This window comes from Carassius gibelio, chromosome B7 (genome assembly GCF_023724105.1).
Source record: "Carassius gibelio isolate Cgi1373 ecotype wild population from Czech Republic chromosome B7, carGib1.2-hapl.c, whole genome shotgun sequence".
In the NCBI taxonomy this organism is placed as follows: Eukaryota; Metazoa; Chordata; class Actinopteri; order Cypriniformes; family Cyprinidae; genus Carassius; species Carassius gibelio.
Genome location: NC_068402.1, coordinates 15,759,050 through 15,784,049, shown reverse-complemented (window position 1 = coordinate 15,784,049; position 25,000 = coordinate 15,759,050). Strand labels below are relative to the sequence as shown.

Below are 25,000 nucleotides of genomic sequence, written 5' to 3'. Positions count from 1 at the left end.
TCAAGGCACAAGGTTTCACTAGTCACTTTCTCCTGGGGTTAATTAACCAGACAAGTTGGTGTCAGAGAGGCAGAAAAGTTCAAACCGTGAACAAACTTTAAAACAACTGATCGGACAGTGCTAAAACTCATTTCTCCTCTAGAAGAAAGTTGAACACACTGCAGTGCAATTCGCTGCAAAGCAAGCAGATCAGTTTTCCAACTCTCAATCAAAGTACTTTCTCACTCTTTTTTCACAGAAATGCACATTCAACACTTTATCCTAAAGTTATCGCTCACTGTTAGACTCAAATCCCTTTCGCCGCCTCTGTCTGCGCTGACTTCTGACAAGGTTATGCAGAACAAAAAGGAAACCAACTCATACTCTCTACTGAGAGGAGAAAAGAAGGCATGAAATAGCACGAAAACAAGAATAAGGCTGAGTACTTGAGCAAGAGAAAACACGCAAGACAAGAGTAATATTGACAACATTAAAGCAACACAGAAAATAGGACAGGATTAGGATAAAGGACAAAGGCAAATCAAAGGAAAAAAGATGCAGCAAAGGACATTTTGGCTCAAACAGCCCCTATCACTGTTTAATGCACTCATAAATCCATTACTTAAGGCAATGCAGAGACTAAGTGGATTTGTACTGTCCTGCTCTGATTACCCTCCCATCAATAGCAGTGATACTGAGGACGGAGAGAGCAGGAGGGAGGCAGCGCCCTGCTGGAGCCTTGGACCCAGTGTGTCCTAGTTGGCCCCGCTCTAATCAATGCTCCGGGTGATGACACCAATCACTGCCTGCCAGCGTGACAGCCCTGCTAATTCTAATGGCTATTGATTAACTTAATTCTAAGCACAGTGTCCAAAACTCCTGAAATGCTGCCTTATCATGCAGTATCCTGAGGGAGGAACAGAATGTACTGTCTACAGTTATGCCTCCATCTGTTTGATTTCTGAGGGCTGCATAGATGTTTCCGCCACTATCTGTGAAACCCCATAATCATGTGTGTGCAATTTTGTGACTGAAAGAATAAAAATGCTGTCTGATGAAAGAAGTTTTTTTTTGTGTGTGTGATTCTATTTTTACAGAGAAATAAGCAATGTAGACATTAAACTGCCTCTTTGTTATCTATAAATCTGAATATTTATTAGAAATATATATTTTAAGGTGTCCTTGTTACATGTTACATATACTTGTACTAATATAATAAAAATTGATTATGCATAATTGCATGCAAGAAACCCTAAGCCAAACCGTAATCCTAACCCTAAGCATATAGTAAATACACGCAGTTAATTAATATTACTTAAATATATAATTACACTGTAACAAGGACACCTTAAAATAAAGTGCAACTCAAATCTGTACATTCTTTGTTTGTTTTTATTACGAATTAACTCCCTTCTGAATAAAAGCCTTAAATTCTTTCTTTTTAATCATACTGACCACGAATCTTCCAGCAGTAGTGTATGAGGCATCGTTAATCGAGTGTGTTTTGACGTTTTGAGTGTGTTTATGTGAGTGCTCAGTGGAGCAGTACCATAAGGGGTCATGCAAAGATGCTGATAGAAGAACACAGAAAAGATAAGAAAAAAGGTAGTGATGATGCAGCACTCGATTTCATCAGACTAAAGGGTTTACATGGCATTTTAAAAAGATAAAATATTTTTGTAGTTTTTTTTTAAAAGAACAAAAGAACACCAGACAAATGAAACTAGACAAAATAAACTGAAAGCATGTTGTTCAATATCTGCTGTGGTACCTGGAACGCTGAACTGTCGTACTGATGTGGCTCTGCTCTTGTCATAGACTCTGGTGAGGGAACAGCCTTTAGTGACAGCCCACGCGCTGGACCTGCCGTCTCTCTCCTCTGCTGTGTCATACACCTCCATGTGTGGTGGCCGCTCTGTCAGGTTCTTACTGTAATGACTCAGCCCATACTGAGCTATCTGGATAGCATAGAAATACCCTTGAGGGCCCCACTGGGTGGACAAAGGTACTCCTGTAGGAGGGAACCAGGTAAAGAGATATTAGACACTGGGAGTTAAACTGAAGAGAAGAGTAACATATATATATATGTGTGTGTGTGTACACTACCATTCAGAAGTCTGGAGTCAGTATGACTGACAGTATTATGAACAAAGTCCCTAAAATCCCCTTAAAATGCTATAAACAAACAACTATAAACATAAATGTTCAATATGTAGTTGAAATTATAAAAAATGCTAAATAATTGTTCATCTGAGTAATGCGGGTTATTAGCATTTAGACTCTCGTATCTTTTTGGTTGCCAAGCAACATAGCAACTTACCACATTAACACAAAATTCACAAGCGTTCATACACAAGATTGTTTACCTTAAAGTTTCTAACATTTCATGTTTGTGTTTTACCATGTTATCCATACATACTGATATATCTTTATAGCATTTTATAGCTTTTAATGTGGAGTCTTTTTTTGCCTTTAACTCAAGTGTGATAATGTGAAGCAGTGGTTTCTGCATGGATGCCATCTTCATCCATTATACATAATCTTGTTTCTGGATTCGTGACTTTTACGCAATTTAGATCAGATACACAATCCAGAGTACACAGCGACAAGAGAAAACATATAAACATTCAATTAGCAAGAGATATACAAAAGACTAGTGAACACAGAGAGGATAAAGCCCCTGAAGCCCCTAAGAAAATGGCCTTGGTCTGTAAGTTGTGCTTTCGACACTGACATAAATGATGTGAGTTACAGTTCACCAGGCTTTCATTCACCCTCTTTCTATCCTTGTTTTTTATTTAATTTTTTTTTTACTCCTCAGCCTGGAATGACAATCATCAAGCCACAGGCAAAACACTGCGACTGCACTGCTGGTTTATAGTGGGCTTGAAAGGATCTATTCACAAACATACACATACAAAACCACAAGCTGGCTTAAACACAGACATAACAAGGCAATATAGACGACAAACACACCAATGAGCTTTCCAGGACGCACACGTACACATGCTGGCTCTAAGTGGGACCTGCATCAGGAGGCAGACGGCCGCTGTGGAGGCGCTCTCTGGCCTAGATACTATTCAGAGCACTCTGATCCTCTGCTGGAGGAGATGCCATCCCTCAAACTGAAGGAGGAGGAAAAAGGAGCTCTCTTTCACTGTCACCCTCCGTACTCATCTCCTTTTCATTCCTTTTTATTCACTCTCCCTCTCTCTCTCCTTCAACGGAGACTGATGAGTCTGTCCGCTGTCTCTGATAATAGGTTCTCTGCTCTAACAGACTGCCGCAGGCTCATGTGGGTTATTACCTCTGAGCTCAACACACTGTTTCTCTGCCTCTGACGCTTGGGATGAAAACAAGGGGAACAGAACCTCTAATTAATCTTTGTTCTGGGTGTTTGCTTGATCAACACTTTAAAAAAAATAGCCGATTTCTTACTACAGGGAGTTAAACCTCATAAGGTGATCAAAGCAGTTTTCTTTTGGCATAATAATTTTGATAGTTAAAAATACATGCTAACTGATTACCTCAGTGAGATCAATCACTGATGGACACCAGCAGGTGGCACGACCTTCATACCAGCACCATAACATTCCTTGAACACTGGACTCAAGCCTGTTCTTAAAGGTTCTGCTTGTGTTTTGAGTTAGCTGCTTTCATTTGCCATGGTTACTGGAAGAGGCAATGCTTCAAACCTCAGATGATTCCCTACAGGCTACTTCATTCCTACACGGTCATTACTGCTACAGAGCTTCTTTGTAGCATGCAGAACAAAAAGCGGCTCCATGTAAACAGACTCAGAGTAATGGACTGGCTCTTGGTTATGGAGGAGAAGAGGCTAGAAAGGCAACAGAAGTAGGGGACTGGTATGAACTTTTGTGCTGCCACAGACATTGAGTATTTCATCTCGGCTCACAGACAACCCAATTTTTCCACCTGCCACAGAAGATCATGGCATGAATGTGCCTCTTTGCGGTGCTACAAAAAAAAGGGGGTCCTTTGAATGCACACACAAAACGAGGTCTGCATGTTTCAAAAGCTTTCAACAGAAAAGAGTCAAATGTGGTTTAATCCTGAACGCTGATCAATGACTTTGCAAAGAGTGAAAGCTTTTCAGACCAGCATGCCTGGATGTGCTGAGTTTCAGCATTTTTAACAGAGTACCTCAGAATGCTCTCTGTTTTTGAGCAAGTGAAGTGAGCAATGGTTGGTTTACACCAATGGTCACCAGACTAGGTCCTGGAGGGCCGGTGTCCTGCAGAGTTTAGCTCCAACCCTAACCAAACAAACCTGAAGAGGCTAATCAAGGTCTTACTAGGCATAGAAACTCCCAGGCAAGTGTGTTGAGGAAAGTTGGAGCTAAACAAGTTTGGTGACCCCTGGTTTACATGGTTGTCATTGGTTATGCTGACGTACACTCACACCTGCAAAAACAAACGAAAAAAAAAAAAAACCCTATTCATTTAATTTAAAATATCTTCCACTTTGTTTGGCATTAGTATCCTGTGAAGCACTGCATAATGCTTCACCGTCTTCAGTGAATAGTAATGAAGTTGTGGTTTGGAAGCCATTCTTTATACTAAAGTATTGATCAGACTGACCTCATTTTCAATACTTCCTTAAGAAGTGATTACTTCATTACCCAGTCTCATAATAAAAGAACCTAGAAGAGCGAATGGCACTGAGTGACTCTATTCTCTTTAGAGAGCGTCACAAACTTTGTGTTAATAGCTTTCATATGGTGGTGTTAGGCTGATGTGATCCAAGAACTGGAGTGAGACTGGGATCAGGGTTCTGCTCTATCAGTGATGTGATGGCCAGAACAGGGCACTTAACCCCGTCTGCTAAAAGACGGTCCTTGCAAAGAGATAGAGAGGTTGAGAGAAGAGTGAGCCAGCAGGAAATGGTTGAAAGTAATCTGTCAGGGCAGTGGAACAGTGATGGATCACTGACACAGTGGAAAGAAAAATGCAGTTTTTGGACAGTAAAACGCCTCTGAAGGACACAACCGAGACCACCATAATCAGCTTTTTCCTGTCAAGGAGTGTCATCTCCCGAGTTCATTTTGAAATGCTTGTCATTTAGGTTCCTTAAAAAAAAAAAGAAATGAAATGAAACGATTTTGCTTTAATTTGGTTTTGCTTTTCCTCATTGACATTCACCAGAAGACGCATGGGAGTCTGAGTGCAAAATTATTCTCCATTACATTTAAGGTCATCAAATCAGCTCTTGTGATTCGGTTCTTGGCTGAATCAATCCCACTTTCATTTGCTTAATGTATAGTCCATTGAGGGTGCATTACTCACTAAGAACCAGACGTAGATCATTCGAGCCTGGCTTCCAGGAAACTCCTCTTGGACTGCACTAAATGACTATTAATGGCCACTAACATGTTGTGTTAGAAATGAGGCAGGTCGCTTTGCCTCTCACTTCTTCCAGTGTGCCACAATTAAGTGCTACTTTAATGTGACATGTATTTAGGTGAATCTTGATGATGAGGGAGAAAGTAGCTGTGTTTGAGACATTAGGACAGCCAGTTTTATGAGTACTCCCAGGCAGAAACTCCTGGTTTTTCCTCACATTTTCTGCTATAATTATGAGGATAACCCCAGCAGAATAAGTTTAAACATGGTAATATGGCCAACAGAGCTAAGAATACTAGATTTTTATTGGTAGCTGAATACATACCGATGACAGTGTGGACCGAAAATTCAAACAAGTCATGGTGAAGTTCTTTGGTAACAAGTTACCTCTCGATATTTTAGCCAAACCAAAACTCTAGCATAATTTTTGATGACATGTTTACCTCTTGTTTATCCACCTAATGTGCATGACATAATGTATAAACAGTCTAAACACACCTTTTAAATGTCAAATAAACAAATGATCCCGAACCAACAATTCTTTTTTTCAGGGGTTTCGATAAAAATTTTTTTTTTTTTTCGCCAAACCTTTGGGTGCATTACAATTGCACATACCTCTGAACAGCTTTACTAAGCAACCATTATCAAAGATCGATCAGAAGTGAAGAGGTGTAACCATTACCATATAACTCACCTTCCACTCCACTGATGCACTTCACTCTGTCACGCACCTCCACGTTATACCCCTCAAAAGACATGAACACTCCGCTGGGGTGGTACGGCTCTCTTTGTGCATATACTTTGGAGTAACTGTGCGAAAACTCGAATCGATCGTAGCCATCGTACTGTACCACCTTGCCGTACACCTCAAAGTACTTCTCCATCCAGCTGAAGGGCAGGTATACCTCACTGCCTTCTCGGCGGCCCTTAATGGTGGCTTCGTCATTGATCAGGCAGTCGATCTCTTCGTAGCGCACTCCACCGACCACAGGTGGAGGTTCAGGAGGCTGGGGCTGCTGCGGATGGCTGTCTATTTTTGGGCTGGGAGGGGGCTGGGGGTGCCGGGGCAGGAAGCGCAGCTCTTTCTCGCTCGTACACTTGTTCCACAGAACGATCGTGAGCAGAGAGAGGAGAGCGCAGATCACTATAAGGGTCTTGTAGTGAACACGGGCTGCCAGACAACGCATCATCACTGCTTACCTGTAATACAAACACACAAACCTACATTAAAACGCATACTATGAAAGACCTATTGGCTGATCTGAAACAACAGGCAAACATGCAATTACATATTTATACTCCCCACTCTACAGCAGTGACATTTCAGATCTAAGCTTTTGAGTAATCAGTAATCCAGTCAGAGGAAATTGTATGCATACCTACATGGAATTAATCAGAGTTTAAAAGGTCTAATCAATATTTTTCCCTCTGCATGAATAATCAAATGCAGCATTAGAGAAATCCAATATCTGTCTGGGTGACTGCATACACTATTTTGCATATTGCTTCTAAAATTCATAGCAGCAGAAGAAAAGCAATTTTTTGTTTGACTGCATATTTATTGTAAGGGGTATTAACGTGGCATTTGACCAAAAAACAAGCACAATGGAGCCTTTTTCTGGATTTACTAAAACACTAATATGTTACTTATGTTAGGTTAGTATTATTTATATGATTATAGTATTTATTTTGAACTTTTATTTTCATATTTTTAGTTTTTATTTTAATTTTAGTTTAGGTTTTAGTAATTTTGTTGTGCTTTAGTCATTTTAGTTTTGAAGTTATTTTTCAGTAATTTTTCAGTAATTTTTATTTAGCTTAGACTAGGGTTGCATTGGTATGCAATTATGACAGTATGATAACAGTCTCAGAAAATATCACCGTTTCAAGGTTTCATGGTATATATTAAAGGGCTAGCTCACCCAAAAATGAAATGATTTTTTGAAGCATCGAAAAATATATTTTGGTCCAAAAACTACGACTTTATTCAGCATTGTCTTCTCTTCCAGGTCTGTTGTGAGTGCGTTCACAACAGACCCTGAAGAGAAGACAATGCTGAATAAAGTTGTAACTTTTGTTATTGTTGGACCAAAATGTATTTTCGATGCATCAAAAATTCTAACTGACCCTCTGATGTCACATGGACTACTTTGATGATGTTTTTCTTACCTTTCTGGACATGGACAGTATACCGTACACACAGCTTCAATGGAGGGACTGAGAGCTCGCGGACTAAATCTAAAATATCTTAAACTGTGTTCTGAAGATGAACGGAGGTCTAATGGGTTGGGAACGACATGAGGGTGAGTCATTAATGACATCATTTTCATTTTTGAGTGAACTAACCCTTTAAACAATAATTCTTATCAGTAACGGTTACTCTTAAAAGAATAAGCACAAGTTATTTGAGTGAGAAAATCCTTTATTACAACAAACTTTTCTAATAAAAGTAATTAAGTCCCCTTCTGAAAATAATAATAAATACATTTCATTTCATTTAAAAAAAACAATTAAAAAATAAAGCCATAAATCTTATGTAGATATGACAGACCATCATAATGGTATATCGTTACAACCCTACTTTAGACAAGGCAACTTAAATTTAAATTTTGCTCTAATTCCAATTTTTTTTTTTTTCGTTAAAAGTTGATGTGTTTTTTTATTTTATTTTACAATGAAAACAACTATAGTAGCTTTAGTTAAAAAAAATTATGTGGGATTAAGTCAATGTGTTGAGACTTGGCAATGATCTTTCTGATAATATTCGTTTTCTTGAAATTAACTATTCAGGTCACACAAATTTTTTAACCGCCCATCTAGGAACTTATTTGGAAAGTGTGTTTTGCACTACAGTTTATGTGCACGTGTTCTTACTAAGAAAAAAAATTCCAACACACACACAAAAAAAAAAAAAAAAAGCATAAAAGTGCACTTTGGAAACCTTAAGTCTCATTTTGGTTTTTTTCCATTCATCATTTTTTGATGCAATAGTTTAAAATCTGGATTAAAAAATATGGATGCAAACCCTACTGGCAGTTCATGCAATCACAACTGTTCTTACAATAGTCATAAGCAAATTAGCAAAACAGAAGAGACACATCTTTCCTCTTTTCACAAATCATATTCTTCTGATGCGGTTTCTGTTCTAGGGAGAGAATCACATTAACTTTGTAAACGTAGCTCATAACGTGAAATCAGCAGCCTCTCACTTATATCATCTTTTCTCTCTTTGGCATGCTATGTTCCTCACAAAGAAATAAAAATCAATAAGCAGAACAACACTGCCTCTCACTACACCTAATTACTGTGCTGGGTTTGGCATGGACAACACGCCAATGCCATCATTAGCAGTCCACACCACTGTGAATCTAAAGCCAAGTCTAAGGTCAACGGAGAATGAAAACGCATCAATCCATCAACCCAGACGAAAAGCCACATAGTGCCAAACACACAATATTTAACGAACTGAGCGGAAAGGACCCAGGCATGATGAATGGTAGCAGTACATACACACCTTTAGCTTGCCCTACATATGTATTAGGTGGAAAACTGATTTCATACACTTCTGAAATATTCACTGCTACAGAAGATCAGGGCAAGTGAATCATTCTTTCTTCCAATCTTCCCGTTTAATCCTCTTTGCAGAGTTTGCACTTGTTTCACAGACCTGCGCTCCATCTCTTTCTAATCTCTCCGCCACTTACTTCATCTTCCCCATGTCGACTGTTCAGAGCATGCGGAGGAGAGCAGCGTCTGACTGCACCGTGAAAGATAAGCAGCTCATCTCGTTTGCAGAGGCTATAAATAATTTGATCTTTGTGGCTTTCGCAGGCTGAGTTCAGATGCCGTTACTCTGAGATTCAGGGACATGCTCAGAAATCTGAATCCTAATGTAGAGCGCCTGATCAAACCTCACTGATGGAGCATCTGGATCAGGCGGCCCACCGCAGTGCAGGGTGCATCTGTGTACAAGGATAATTTGCATTCAAATCCACTAATAGGCAAGAGATATGGCTGAGCTCTGTATAATCCAGAGATCAAACTAAAAACAGGAGGAACACGGATGTAATCCCTTCTCTGAACAAGTGGCACAACGGACTTGAAGAACTTCCTAGGGAACATCATACCATGCTAGATTTAAGAAAATGGCTTTTCGTAGAGAGGCTTACGGTTGGTAATAGGAGTCAGGGATGAATGCGGTTTAACAATGTGCCGTCCCCACAGCTACAGCTGTGGCCGATCAGCTCCTATGAGGAAAGCAGGGTTCAGCTGACTTATTAAACGCAGTGCTCTCAAAAACCCAATTCAAAATAAGCACATCCATCTCAGTAGAGCGCTCCCCATCAGAATGTGCTTAGCGCGGTCTCAGTTGCAGAGACGACCTGACAGTGGCCACGCCCCCTCTGCGTCCTCGTCATGTTGATTCATGAGCTGCTCTTTCACCTACTGCAGGCCGCTATCGATTCACCACATCTTTAGTTGTTTCCTGTTACCTGGATCAGGACCTCAACACCCACAGCTGCCCTGGTCAATACAAACATAGCTGTAGAACTATAATCTTGTCACTGTATCTCATCCCATAATTAATCAACGTAACTGCTCATTCAAATAAATAAATCAAAATGTATTGCCATTAGTCTGAAATTATTGTAAAGCTTAACATGATGCAACATTTGAGTTACAAACAAGACTCAAAACAGAAATAAATCGTTTAATATAGATTTATAACATAGTTATGACTAAATTATATTAATATATTAATGACTAAATAAATTCTCTATAAAAAAATTATATACTCTTGTATAATATAATTAATTTAAAGTTAACATTGTTAGCTTTGAGGTCAAACAACAAGAAAATTTCCACATTCAATTACATTCAAGTACATACATCTTAGGTAGCCTATGTATATAGCTGCTAATTTTTGGCAATCCATATTGAAAGATCTGTTTATATGAACCCTAAAAGCTGTAATCTGATTCACATATTTGTTTACATTTGCATAACATGTATTTTAAGCAAGGCTTAAAAGGAGAAAGCCAATGTAATAATGATGCCACTGGAGCTACCGCAAGTATAATTTTAGCTGATATTAAGTTAATACATATTCAGTCTAATCAAATGATCAGCTTGGAAACGTGATATAAATAAACATCCGCATATTTGTATGATGTAAAACGTATGTAAGACACAGGCATCATGGCTCATGGATCTAAACAAGATATCTGAATCTGATTGGCAAAAAAAAAAGGTCCCATTCAGCCGTTTACATGCTCAAATTATTATACATGCCCTTTCAATCCATTCGAAAATCCATTCAGTTCGAGACCATTCGGATCAACTGGGGCATTTACATGAAGGCTTTTCTATCCGAATAAATCATCAAGCTGTTATAAAAAAAAACATTATTTGGATGCCTGTAAACACAGCTAGCATGTACATGTTGGGGGGTATTATTAAAAACCACGAATACCACTTCCTAAATTACAAACTCTTTCTTCTCTTGACCTCTTTGGCAGCCCACTGATAATATCTACCTGTGCATTAAAAAAAAGTCTACAGTCACAAAATATATCGAGTCTTACCGGCCAGCCCTAGGCCACACCTTCGCAGGCTGCTGTCCTGTGCTGGCACCTTGAGTTCAGGGAACAGTGGGAGGTATTGTTGACACATGAAAGGCTGTCAGTGAAGGGAGGACAGGGCTGGAACAGGAGAGCTGGGTGCAATGAATACCAAGCTTTCAGCTCATTTGTCACCACAACCTACACAGACCTGCTCCCGAGACTGCACACCTGTCCTCCCCACTCAGGCCTGCCACAGGGCTCTTCATGCAACACCAGACAATGCAGAGAGGAGCCGGAGCCCATTGATGTTTTTTTTTTAAATATGGCACAGCTTATAATGTGTGAGTTATGGTTATCACAATCAATTCTACTAAAGAGAATAAAAGTTTTAAATATTGGCTTTAAAATTAAAAAATCCTGCCAAACAACGCGACAAATCTAACCACAGGGTATTTTCTAATGTGCATGTTTAATCCACTAGGAAACTTCTGTCAAACCTGAAACATTTTATGACAAGGGTCTGCCAGTGATGGAAACAGATTGGGAATCTGAGACCTATTTAAGGAAACTTAATAAGGGTTAAATGGTATCCAACCACATTTTGAAATGCCACAGGGAAAAGGATTCCCTGCTCTATTACACAACATATTAATTACAGAATACCTCAAATGTTAGACTTTGTGCTGGAACTCGTTCATCTCAAACCAAACGTAGGAAGAAAACAAGTCGCATGAGGTAAGATTTTGATAAATCATATACAATATGGCTTCTGGAAAAGAAGAACAAGACTCAGAAGGGCAGTTACACCCATGTTGAGGTCTTTTATCACTCATTGGTTTGCTGGAACCGTAGACGACCGTTTGCCAACTGCATGCACAACAGCTGCACAAAATTGTTAGCATAACAGAAATCACTGGCTAAATTTGTGGTTAGAACACAACCCTGGATCATGACGACCCAATTGAGCATTCAACGGCTGACAGAAGATCATTCGACTAAGAAACAGAAAAAAAATGGTAACACTTTAGTATAGGGTCCAATTCTCTCTAATAACTAGATGCTTATTAGCATGCCTATTATTAACATATTGGCTGTTTATTAGTGCTTATAAAGTACATATAATGCATGAAATCCATAATCCTGCCAAATACCCTAAACTTAACAACTACCTTATAAACTATTAATAAGCAGCAATTTAGGAGTTAATTGAGGCAAAGGTCATAGTTAATGATTTGTTAATAGTGAGAATTGGACCTTAAAATAAAGAGTGACCGAAAAAATTGTTGTTCTCATATTTACAAAAGCTGCAATCTCCTTCAACATTGCATTTCATTTTTCCCCATTCACAGGGCCATGCTTAGCAGAAAACTTTCAACAAAGTTGCATCAGAGGTGGTTAAAGTTGCCATTTTGATAAAAAAAAAGACACCATTTCGTAGTACACTCATGAATCTAGTACAATATTTATTCCAGTCTATGAGCATGATCAAATGATCAAATTTTTGACATTTAAGTGTGCAACAGTGCAAGCACTGTAAAATTGGAAACTTTGCAATATGCATATTATTACATTATATATAACATTCTTGAGCAATTCACTGCTAAAGTTGCTTCATGGTGCAATGGTCAGAATCAGGTGGTGGCATGCTCTTTCTAGTCGAGGACATAGACTGACCTGCCAACAACAGCAGAAATAGTACAAGTCTAATGCCAAGAAGAAGTGTTTCCCTCTGGGCAGCACTAAGAAGTGAGTCATGTGTTTGAGCTCAGGTGCGTCAGATCTAACTAAACTCTGATCATTTCCACTCCTCTGTACTGCTGATCAGCCTCGGGATGAATCAAGGGCAATCAGCAGCTTCAAAAGGAGTGTGTTACTGACGCCAGACCTGGAAGCTAAAGGATGGGTGCAGATAAATGAAATAAGTAAACCAATGAAACTAAAAAAACACACCAATTCCCTCGGTTCTGGTGTGAAACAGCTACATTATTAGGCTCATCAGAGAAAAAGATATCACAGGGATTCCCCCCGTGTAACAGATGCAGCCCATAATGAGCACAGTTGACAGGCTAATAATAATGCACTGGCTGTAATTTAGTCTAATTCTCATTAGAAAAGGAGTAGGGGAGAACTCCCTTATCAACAAAATGGCAGTTATAGATGACACGCAAACATGAACGAATACACACATAGTAACTGTGGTCAAGACTTAAAATTAGCCCTACATTTTAGTGTAATCAGAAGAGTAAAGCCCCATTCACATCAAGAATGATAACTATAAAGATAACGATATTAGCATCCACACCAGCAAACAATATCATCTGTTTATTAGTGCACGTGCGTCTGCTGATTTAAATTCTCAAACTCTTTATAGCAGGAAGGATTCTGATTGGATGTCAATGTTTGTATCGTTCATCAGCTGGAAAAAATTATTCTGAAAATTATTCCAATGCTATCGTTACTCTGTGCCTTTATCGTTATAGTTGGAGTGTGAACTCTGCTATTCTTTATTATTGAGAACAGTTTTATCTTTATCATTATATTTATTGTTATCGTCCTTGGTGTGAACTGGCCATAAGTTTCAAACCCAACTAATCAGATGCAACAGAACTGAACCTCTTTGCAGGTTTGATCTGATATTAGACTGAGGTACAGTGCTATTTACTCTTCCACTAAGATGCAAATCCAGTTTATTGCTGGAAAGGCAAGATGATCAAAGAGCAGATGTTGCAAAGACCTCCTCCTGGCGGTGATTCATGATCTAATCAACACACCTGCTCCATCAACAGCACCATGAAGGCCCTAGGAAAAACAACTTTGGCTTCTACATGAATGCAATTAACAACAGCATACGCAGAAGTAGCACTAAAGACAGCTGGAATGTGCGGTGTATAATCCATGAAGACACCTGACTGATAAGAGAAAGATTTCACTAAGAAGGCTTAAAAAAACATTATTCCCTTTGTTTACTCTTAGAACACAGACTACAGGTTTTCAAATTTGTTCTTACCAGAAATGGATAGATCAAAAGATTATTCATACAATATTTATTACAGATATTCCCAGAATGACTCCATTGCGGCATATTATGACACATTGTTTTGTATCTTAAAAAAAAAAATATATATAAATAAATCTAAATTACTGGTCAATGGTCTATTTAAACTAGTCTGTGTGATAAACCCGTGTTTATATTCATATCTCTTCTTGCAGCGGGTGAACAGAGAAATTGCTTTGAAGGTAATGCCCCTCTTCATCAGCAGTCAGGGGATTAGAGCTGTTATATTACCAAAAAGCTTACGATTTTACGGCCAACGGGGGGATTAAACACTTCTCGTAAAATAAAGACAGGAGAAGCAAACCATCTGACAGGGTCATTATGACCCCCCCACCCATCCACACACATAAACAGCACTAGCAAATATAATCCAGTCACTGTTACACTTATCCTACCCAGATGCGATGCAACGCAATGTGGCAACTACCAATGGCAACGAAGACTGGATATAGGAGGGATACAGCCAGCTTGCATCCATCAGCCCAAAGACTGCAACCTCCAGTGATTTAATCTCTGTCAGTGTGAATGGGGTTTTATGGGTGGAAAGAGGCTGATCATCAGATCAAGCTAGAGTCAGATGGAGCATGTAAAATGACAGAAAGACATCCATAAGAGTCTTGCATGGATGATTTGACAAGATATGAAGCTTAAACTTAAATCAGACCACACTGTCCCATTTACACACACCTAATAGTCTAACCGTAGCACTGACTGACTAATGAAGAGGTATAAAAGTTCTCCATTGACTCAGGGCTAAATCCACCTTTACTTTACCAAATTAGTATCTGGGATTTGTCTGTATTAAAACAAAGACAGTCAAAAAAAAAAAATTGTAAGAACTTAATACCTTCAGAAAGGACACATTAAATTGATAAAAAGTGACAGTTAAGACATTCCTAAAGTTACAAAAGGATTCTGTTTCAAATAAATGCTGTTCTTTTGAACTTTCTATTTAAAGAATCCTGAATCCTGTCAGCACAACTGTTATCAACACTGATAATAAGAGATGTTTATGGGCACCAAATCAACAAAGTAGAACGATTTCATGTGACACTGAAGACTGGAGTAATGGCTTGAATCAAGCTTTGCCATGAAAGGAATAATTACAATTTTATTCAGTAGAAACAGTAGAAGTTTTCAACACGGGAACAGATTGTCTAATTGGGAGGACCAGCAGAATTCCTGGTGGGCTGGTCTGTTTTTTGGGATGTTGGTTCATGATCAATTAAGTTGTTTGCATTCCCAAACTGGATAGTGAAAGGGAATTGCCGCTAATGTGAGTCCCGCTAGCTGTAAAATGGGAGCAGCCGGCAGAGAACTGATCACTTACAAATACAGGACAAACTGCGTTCCGTGGACTATAGCTTTCATATGGGATGCTTCTTTGATGCCTTAAATATGGGATGATTCCGTAGTATGTAGAACAGCTGGCGACCATGATTTTGCCAAATCAGTTTGGGAATGCAAACAACTTATTGATCCTGATCCAACATCCAGCAATCAATAAAATATTCTGAGTTACCTGAAGGAAGACGCCTTACACATTTCTAAGTTAATACTGCTGAACAGAGAAAAATAAAATAGGCTATATCAACTTCTAGCCAACTGGATAGTCTGAGAAGTTTTAAGGCAGAGACAAATATTTTGAACTTGCCTAATTCTGTCCCTTATTTTCTTGTAAAGAATCACAACTGTCCCTTTTTTTCAATTTCTGAAGTTAACTGGCAACCCTAAATATGATGTAATCATCTTTTGACTTCCGTGACAGAGGAACCTTCCTAAGAAAACATCAGTTGTTGAAGATTTGCGAGCAAAAATACAATGAATTACAAGACTGTAGAGAACAGTTTACTATTGCAGATGCAAGACTATGAACGAAGGTTTTAATTACTTTATTAAAATTGACCTATAGTCAGTCGTGAACTTAAGTGGGCCAGTGTAAAGCATGAAAAAAGGCTGAAAAAAAAAAGTCCCACTCTGGCCCTGTTTCAACATAACTAAATATAGACGAAGTACGTACAGTCACTGGTAGCTAACATCAGGTTGGTAAATAACAGCATTGGTTCTTGTTTCTTCTTACCCAGCTCCAATCACCAGTGAATGTCTGACTGTGCTGTCATTGTGCTTTATGCCACAGATTTGATCCTCTGCGCCAGTTCATTTAGAGATCTGTTTCACGAAACGGTCTGTCATTCCTGAAACAGAGGAAACAGAAACAGCAATGAGTACCTTCAGCTGAGCTGTGTGAGCATACAAATCAAACTGAAATTATTTTACACACTGAAAGAATTTAAGAATAATATTTCCTTATATTCAAGAAACTTATAACGTACTCCTTGAAGGAGCTCACTGAAAATATTTTATTCAACTTGAGGACTATCTCTTCTGAGGTGATGGCCCAATTTCAGATATCATCTATTGACACCAGCTAAGGCTGTTTACTGGTTACCCATTTGTGTCGCTGATAGCATATCCCATTGCTGACAAACATCTGATTGAAAAGCACTTTAACGGCTTCCACAGGAGGACAAGTTATTCAAACAGCAGATTAAATGTTCTATCAAATATCATCTGAAGGTGTTGGCGGTTGAGTTGACTGCTTGGTCGAACCAATGGCAAAGGCAGCATTGTAGGATAAAATCAACTCCAAGCTAATTAGGCAGTTATCCATAAACGAAATCTGTCGTGACTGTAAATGAAACTGGCAAAGCACGTTTGGCCAAGGCGTTAAGTACACTTTCACGTCAAGGAACACTGACTTACAGGCTTTAAATAGACCATAAATGATGGAGAAGAAACAAATACATATTAGTAATTGCATTCATGATGAATTTACAGGCTTGTCGACAGGCCGGTCGTTAATGTAGTGACGATCCATCAGCTGCAGTGTGTGGAGAGTGACTGCAACTCTTCACCCCACAATTAATCTCCGCCATAACAGTCTTCCAGCACCCGGGGAAAGGCTTGTTAAATTAAAAACTGCAGTACATCACACCGTAAAGAGGGTATCGATCTTTTTTTACAAAATGGGAATATTGACGAAGCACTTAAATCAGGTATTTGCTAGTTTATAACATTCTGTCGGTATACAACCCTCATTGACAAGGCTCGGATTTGTTACAATGTAACAATGCTATGGCGTATAAAAAGAGTAGGCATACCAGGAATGTTTAGACGGGTATAGATAATTTATGATGATTCGGTCAAGAAGGGCTTTAAAAGGCAACATAAGCAACACACATTTTCATTATTCCTTTCTGTAAAATTTATTTAATGCTTTCCATTACAAGTCTACTTTATAAAATGTCACGGAGGCTGATCTTCAGGATGCCAGTTTGAGAGTCACAGCATCAAAATCTCAGTGTGTCGGTGCTAGTTAACACCTCATTTACATGTGGCTGTCTGCGGGGCATTGTCGGCAGTTACTATTAAAAGCCTCGTCTTTAATACCTGCTTCTCACCCAAATCAGAGAAGCTCAAAGATGAAATCCCAGCAATTTAGTAATTCCTTTAGGTCATACTCATCTCTCATGGACTAGAAAAGGAGGAGGGCTGCAGACAAAAAGAAGCGTGACATTAAACAGTCTTTTCAAATCACCCCAGCGGCCATCAAGTATCAATAAGAACTTGAGCAAAGCTCATTGTGCCAGTTACTTTTTCTCAAGCTACTAATGCTACGTCCAATAAGTAAGGCGATCATTCTTTTTAGCCTAATCTTTGCAATGAACAAGTTCATAAAACCAGTCTGAAAAATTAGGGCTAGCTCATGAATCGGACATCAAAATCTTCCGCCGTGAACGCGCCAAAGAGAGGCAAGGGAAAAGGTTACAGTTTTCAGTGATTAACAACTTATATATTTGTTCTGTTTCTCAGACAAAGCTAACAAATGACTTTGTAAGATTTTGAAAAAAATAAAAATAAATTATTCATATACAAACACTAATCAATGCTCGATTATGACAAAATCATAATTGTCAATTATTCCCTAGAAATTGTAATTGTGATTATTAATTATGATATCACAATTTACATTGAATGGTGTTAATTCCATTGTTTGATGAAACTGCATGCTGTATTTTTATATGACATAAGCTGAAATCACTAACCGAAAAACTTTTAGTGCTCTCCTATAGTATTAAGCCTTAAATGTAAAATGTGTAAAAATATGAATGATATTAAAATAATGGGGAAAGATAACATGTAGAAAGAAAAACTTTCATCTTAAGCACACATAATAACAAATGTGGACTTTGAACGATTTGAACGACATAATTGTGGCATCCATAATTATAAATCGCGATTAGAAATTCGATTAATTGTTCATCCCTAGTAAACAGAAATTCAAACATGCTTGTTTGATGCATGTCAAGCAAGTACAAATGGAGTTTCCATGTTTACCACACATTCATCAATGTTCAAAAATGTAAATACACTAAGGATGCTCAGTTTAACCAGTTAACCGACTGATTTTGACTGATTAAGTTTTTTCTTTTTTAGTAATTTTTCAAAATATTTAAAAAGGTTTGCTGCATGGTTGAAATATGCTACACGCATAAAAAAGTTTGCATGTTATTATTTAATTCAGAAACAGACCTAATGCAGATGCAAAATGTTTACAAAAATAATAAACACTGTAAATATAGCAATGCTATTTTAGTTCCCCTCATTCCGAGACAAATCCTTTCAATGAACAGTATTAAGGAAAGAACAAGAATTTAAAAAAGCTAGATCTATATAAAAGACAAGTTAAAACCAATTAATTTAAGCTAAAACAAAACTGTAACCAATTTTGGTTCTCATTTGACACAAAATCAATTTTTTCCCTATTCACGATGTATTTGAATGCCAAAATATTATTTATAATGTAGACTAAATCACACGCATTCCAATATCCATGTCAAACAAAATGTTTTACATAAAATCACCATGATAATGCCTAATGGCACAGATTTTACTAGTGTGATTTTATTGGGGATTTTTTCTCATGTTTGACTGACTGTATTTTATGATAACGAACAGGCTGCAATGTCAAGGTTAGCAATGCTAAACTGTGCGTGCATGTGGGCGCCAGCGCAATCACTTGAATTTTTTCCTTTTAACAGTGGAAGCAACTACTCCTTTTAGTCAAAGATAAGATGAATTGTAAAAGGTTTGCCTTTATTTGTGTACATTCACAAAACAAAACAAAAAAATCTTTGTGATTTTGTGAAATAAGCCTAAAGACAAATAGGATGCTGCTTTCTGCTGCCTGTTTTCCTTTCGCGCAGCACAAAAATAAACCAAAACTCTGCATACTAGGCTACTTGTTGCACAGCTGAAGGTGGCTGATGTGATATGATTACCATGTGAATCCTTATGTTCTGCTGTCTGCTGCTTTTTGCACATGTAAAATGTACCCCCCGGAAAACAAATTTTAGTATTTTTAATGGGTCACAGACACTTATCCTTTCTAATTTAATTAAATTCTAATTTAAAATAATCTTGTCGGTTAACGAGTGTCGGTTGTAGGTTAGAAAGAACATCCCTAATATACACTTTTCAGGTTGAACTATTCCTTACCCAACTACCACACAATCCACAGTATACACAAACGGGTTTATCATTTATGTTTCCCAAGATATGGAGGGGCAAAAAAACACAGTCAAAGTAAATGATGTACAGATACAGGTTGTCTACCGTGCCCATGTGGTGCGTCTAATCTTCTCTTTACACCAAATAAGGATGTACTTTAGCTAAATGCCCCAGAGGGTTAGTTAATGTTCAGAGCACATGCCATATGCTTGAGAGAGAGACAGAGAGAGAGAGAGAGAGAGAGAGAGAGAGAGAGAGAGAGAATATGCGTATGAGCCGAGGTCCTTCTAAACCCATCCTCCATCACACGTTTGCATGCACACACATACACACTCTTAAAATGGAGGCAATTAAAAATCTAATCGAATTAGTCTGAAACAAATCTCTAAAGAAGAGAGTGGAGTTTCAAAGACTAAGGGGAGAGGAGGAGATTTTGAAGAAGAGTTGAGATGGTGGAGGCGGGGGAAAAATAATTTGATGTTGAAGAGTTCATTCTCAATACACAACAGTGAAGCTTTTTCAAATTTTCCTTTTGTAGAGACAGAATAAACAAACGGCAACACACTTCATGCTGCTGCAATATGTGGGTAATTTTCCAAACATAACATTACAGACTTAAATCAATGGCTCTCACACCCTCATCAGACATAGATAGGGAGAGATACACTGAATATGAAAACGACGCCCACACATGTCTACTCTACAAAAGCAACCATGATGTTCTTGAGAACAAGGACACATCCAGAAGCCCTTGTCAAGTACGCTCACAATGTGTGCAGAAGTGTGGAATCCATTAAGAGCGAGAATAACGAGAGTCAGCACATGGCCACATTCACAGGAAATCATCTCACACTTCATCTCCCCAGCCCTGCGTTCGAGAGTAATGGAGGTTTCAGCTTCGGATGATAGAAAGAATGAAAGCGGGGAAGGTGGGAGAGCGGCAGAAAGAAGCCGACAGAGGAACAGTGGATAAAATATGGCCAGTTATCAGATGTGCACTTGAAAGCACCCCATTCTTAACTTACTGCGGGCTGGCAGATTCAGTGCCTGTGAGGATGGATTGGACAAGAACATCTTAATATCATATTCGGAGGATTCTGGAAGCGCTCAGGCTTGTGTGCAAATAGAAAAACAGAACAAATGCTGTTGAAAACAGTCAGAAGCTTCACCCTCTTTTAAGGCTGTGCAGAACTGCTTTATTTCATCCAGCCCCATGTATAGGAAGGACAACATGAAAAACACTGAGAGAGCCAAAACAACAGCAACAAAAGCAACATCAAGACAAGTGTCTCAAAAAGGAGAAAGACCTCTTTGTTTGACCCTGTGGACACACATCCAGGGCCCCAGCACTTTTTGTGGCCCTATAAATGGCCCGTGTGATCCTGCAGCCCCTGCCCTTGCAGTGGAAATGCGACCCTCACCGTCACAGTGGATTATGGGAACAAAGAGAAGCTGGGAGTGTGAGTGTCGCAGTAGGGGAGATGTGTGGGGCCTGTCATAGTCTCTCAGGGATATGGTGCTCATCTGTAAAATTCCTATGGCTCTTGAAGAGGCTTTGCATACATTCTCTCGATAGCTCTACACTACCTCCTGGGATTCTCAGTCTCATCTCAGAGTCTTACTCTGGGGCCAAAATTAACTTTTTGCCACACATGCTAAGGTGAGTAACTGGCTATGAAATATTTCTTACCAGCCACGAAACTGTTTTAATTAAAGCGGGGGTGAAATGCTATTTCATGCATACTGAGTTTTTTACACTGTTAAAGAGTTGGATTCCCATGCTAAACATGGACAAAGTGTCAAAAATTGTATGTTTGAAGGAGTATATCAGTTTCAAAAATACTCCTTCCGGTTTGTCACAAGTTTCAGAAAGTTTTTTTCGAGTATGACTCTGTGTGACGTTAGATGGAGTGGAATTTCCTTATATGGGTCCTAAGGGCACTTCTGCCGGAAGAGCGCGCGCTCCCATAGAGCACAGCACTGAGAGCACAACAGATGTTCACTGATCAGAGCGAGAGCGTCGCGAAATGTCACAAAAGGAGTGTGTTTTTGGTTGCCAGGGCAAGACAACCCTGCATAGATTACCAAAAAAGAAACAGCATTAAGGGACCAGTGGATGGAGTTTATTTTTACAGAGCATCAACGGAGTTGTACAAGTGTTTGTGTTTGTTCCCCTGCATTTCGAAGATGCTTGTTTTACAAACAAGGCCCAGTTTGACGCCGGATTTGCACATCGTTTATTTCTTAAGGATAATGCGGTCGCAACGAAAAAGGGTCACGATCGTGTGTTGGAACTGCATGCGGTGAGTAAAACTGCTTCAAGTTTCAATCTCTGTGTTGTTAACTTAGCTATCGGCGTGTAAGCACATCAAGTAAACAACATGCGATGTCATCAAACTGCACTTTCCACCTTTACAGCTAAAAAAAAAAAAAAAAAAAAAAAAGATGACAAAGTGGAACTTAGTCATTTTCCAAACCCGCTAAGCAAATATATACAGTTTCAGTACATACCACATAGAGACGTTGTTGCTGATGCTGCTCTTGTTAAATTTCAGCCTCTGGATCTGATTCTGGATCATAAATAAATGGCTGAATCTGACTATAAGCCATGGTTTGTTCTGGATGATGGTTTTTTCCTCACGGTAATGTCACAGCTTCCAAACGCTCTCAACACAAAAGCCTACTCGCACTCGTGATTCTTTAGCTCCGCCCACACGTCACGCCTCCAGCCGGTCATGTTTTTCCGGGAAAAATCGGTACAGACTATCTTTCTCTTATGAATATATTAAAACTTAAGACTTTTTGGAGTTATGAAGGATGCAGTACTACTCTATAGGTACTCAAGATTAACAGGATATTGAGTGAAAACGAGCATTTCACCCCCCCCCCCCCCCCTTTAACAACATCGTTCAAAACTTTTGAGTCTGTAGGATTCTTTTGAAAAGATTTTAATAATTTCATTCAGCAATAAATGAATCATGAAAACATTGCAATAGTTTTCAACACTGATGGTAATAATAAGAAGAAATGTTACTCGAGCAGTATAGCCTATATTAAAATGATTTCTGAAGGATAATGTGACACTGAAAACTGGACTAATGACTAAAGAAAATTATAATTTTTGCCATCAAAAGAACAAATTACATTTACATTGTACAATAAATTACAGAAGCTTATTCATTTAGAAAACCAAAAAAAAAAAAAAAATTTAATTGTAAAGTATTTTTGAAAACACGTTTCAAAAATACGTTTGATCAAATATACTTTTATTGTGAACATAAAAGGATTCAAAATAGTAAAAAAATAATAATAATCTCACTGACCCCAAATTTCTTTACTTTTACTGCATATACAGCAAGATTGTTGTCATTTTCAACTAAATGAAATCAACCAAATCAAGAATACATTGCCTAATCACAGAACAACAATTAGGCCTAACTAAAGTTTGTTATGGTATGTACAAGATCAATAAATGTGACATTTTCATTGGCAATGCAACACTGGCCTGAAAGAGCAAGTACTGTTCTGTTAAAAGGCCTGAAATGCAGTAACACTGGCCTCAGTTCGTCGCTCTTATACCATGTAATGTTGCAGTTTTGAATAGCATTCCTAGACAACTCAATCAAGTCAATTCATGCTCCATATTTGGCACTAGCTAAGTGTTAATTTTGGGCCTTGGCCTTACTCACTCTCTTGCCATCTCTCCATAACAGAAACGGAAGATCCTCACTCTGAATCGAAGACCTGAGACGCCTTAGCAGCTGCTTCATAAATGCTTCCCTGCCGAGTGTCTCTACCTAAAGATATCTCATGATTTCCAGCAGCGCTCTCTCAAAACCTCCCCCTCTCTTGCATTCATCCATTGCTCTTTTTCTTCAAGGCTTTATGGTAGACACTACAACTTAGTTTCTCATAACTGTGATCTCTCTTTCCTCTCATCATCTAATCTCAGAGCCCTGTGAGAGTTAGGATTGGTAAATTATGAAGCTTCAAGTGAAAAAAAGTGTGGCATAGAAGGTTATAGAAATGCATTTTCCCTTTCATTTCTTGACATCTTGCACTAACGTCACACAACCAAGTTCAGCTGAAGTACAAATCAATTCGAAGCAGAAGCTATATTACAAGAGACCTTTTCAGCAGCAGCACTGTGAACTGAAGACCCGAGGCATTCTCCTGAAAGCTTTTGCCATACACACAAGTCCATCCAAATAACAGCCTTGAAGGAAGCTCTCTTGGAGTGCTCAAGTGCAGACATGGCTCAAGGGAAGCTTAAAATATATTCACACCAAAAGCAAACTTGAATCACTGACAGCTCTTTACAAATCAACAATGTTTTGTATAAGCTTGTTATGGGGGTTCTTTAACTATGGGCACTACTGGCCCAGAACAAAATTTTCACACTATCTCTAGTTTAAAATCAGCATGAAATTAAAATGTACCTCTTTTCTAAATTAAACTCATTGTGAACAAATAATCTGTGCATGTTTCTGCTGAAAGATTTCCCAGACTTCTCACTACTGACATATGATGGACTTCTCCAGTCTTTTAATCACTGTAAACCCATTCTTACAATAAACTGCAAGCTTGTATTCATCTCCCTCTACCCAAATAACAACTGATGGATAGAACCATGTCCTCGCACTATATTTACTATTTTTTTTTTTTCAAATTTTACTTTGATAACTAGCAGAAGACACTAACCAGTTTTTAATTGTGCAGATGGAGCACGTTGTAACACTGCATTACATATGCTGTTCTATGACATTAGCGATGTAATTTACACTATTTAATTAATTTTAATGCGAAACAATGAGAAACAGGTGAATAAAGACTGACAGTCAATGTTTAGTCAGCTTATTGTTTAGAAAATATTATTTCAAGTAGTGTTGTCACGGTACCAAAATGTCAGTATTCGGAACCGATACCAGTGAAAATCCACGGTTCTCGGTACCAAAGCAAAACACAAAAATACGCTAATTAAAAAAAAAAACTTTTTATCACTAAAAATAAAACCAATGCCAGTCTTTATACTATACTTGTGTTTAAAGTTTTTCTACAAGTCATATAATTATGAAAAACAGCAAACAAGTTTCACCCAAAATTTAATTTATAAAATGTAAACATTTTATTTTTGGCTATTAAAATTAAAACATGGAAGAAATATTGTGTGATTTATTTCTTTAAAAATAAAGTTTTATAAATTTTTTCAAAAGTAGTAGCAGTATCACATACATTATACAAAATAATAGCAATATTTCTAGCACAATGCCTTTATGTAAAAATGAACTTTCATTTTGACGGTTTGTTGTGAATACCTTTAAATTGACACTGGTTTTACTCAAATTAAATGGTAAAATGCTTGTGAAGTGACTCAGAGCAGTTCTGGTGATGTTGTTTATGTATTTATGTCCTCATTGAGATGGCAGATGCTGAAATTACTGCAAGCATCACGTGCTTCAGTCTATGTA

General features: G+C 38.3%; 1 protein-coding gene across 2 annotated transcripts in view; it reads right to left on the bottom strand.

Annotated features, from left to right (window-relative positions):
- glceb (glucuronic acid epimerase b) overlaps positions 1-25,000 on the bottom strand; it is a 51,491-nt gene that overhangs the window by 4,407 nt on the left and 22,084 nt on the right. For both annotated transcript variants that reach the window (XM_052561581.1, XM_052561580.1), the window contains exons 2-4: positions 16,042-16,156; positions 6,037-6,542; positions 1,751-1,990 (exon numbers count right to left, since the gene is read on the bottom strand). In XM_052561581.1, the coding sequence (XP_052417541.1) occupies positions 1,751-1,990; positions 6,037-6,532 (736 nt within the window). In that variant the 5' untranslated portion in view covers positions 6,533-6,542; positions 16,042-16,156. The remainder of the gene's footprint in view (positions 1-1,750; positions 1,991-6,036; positions 6,543-16,041; positions 16,157-25,000) is intronic.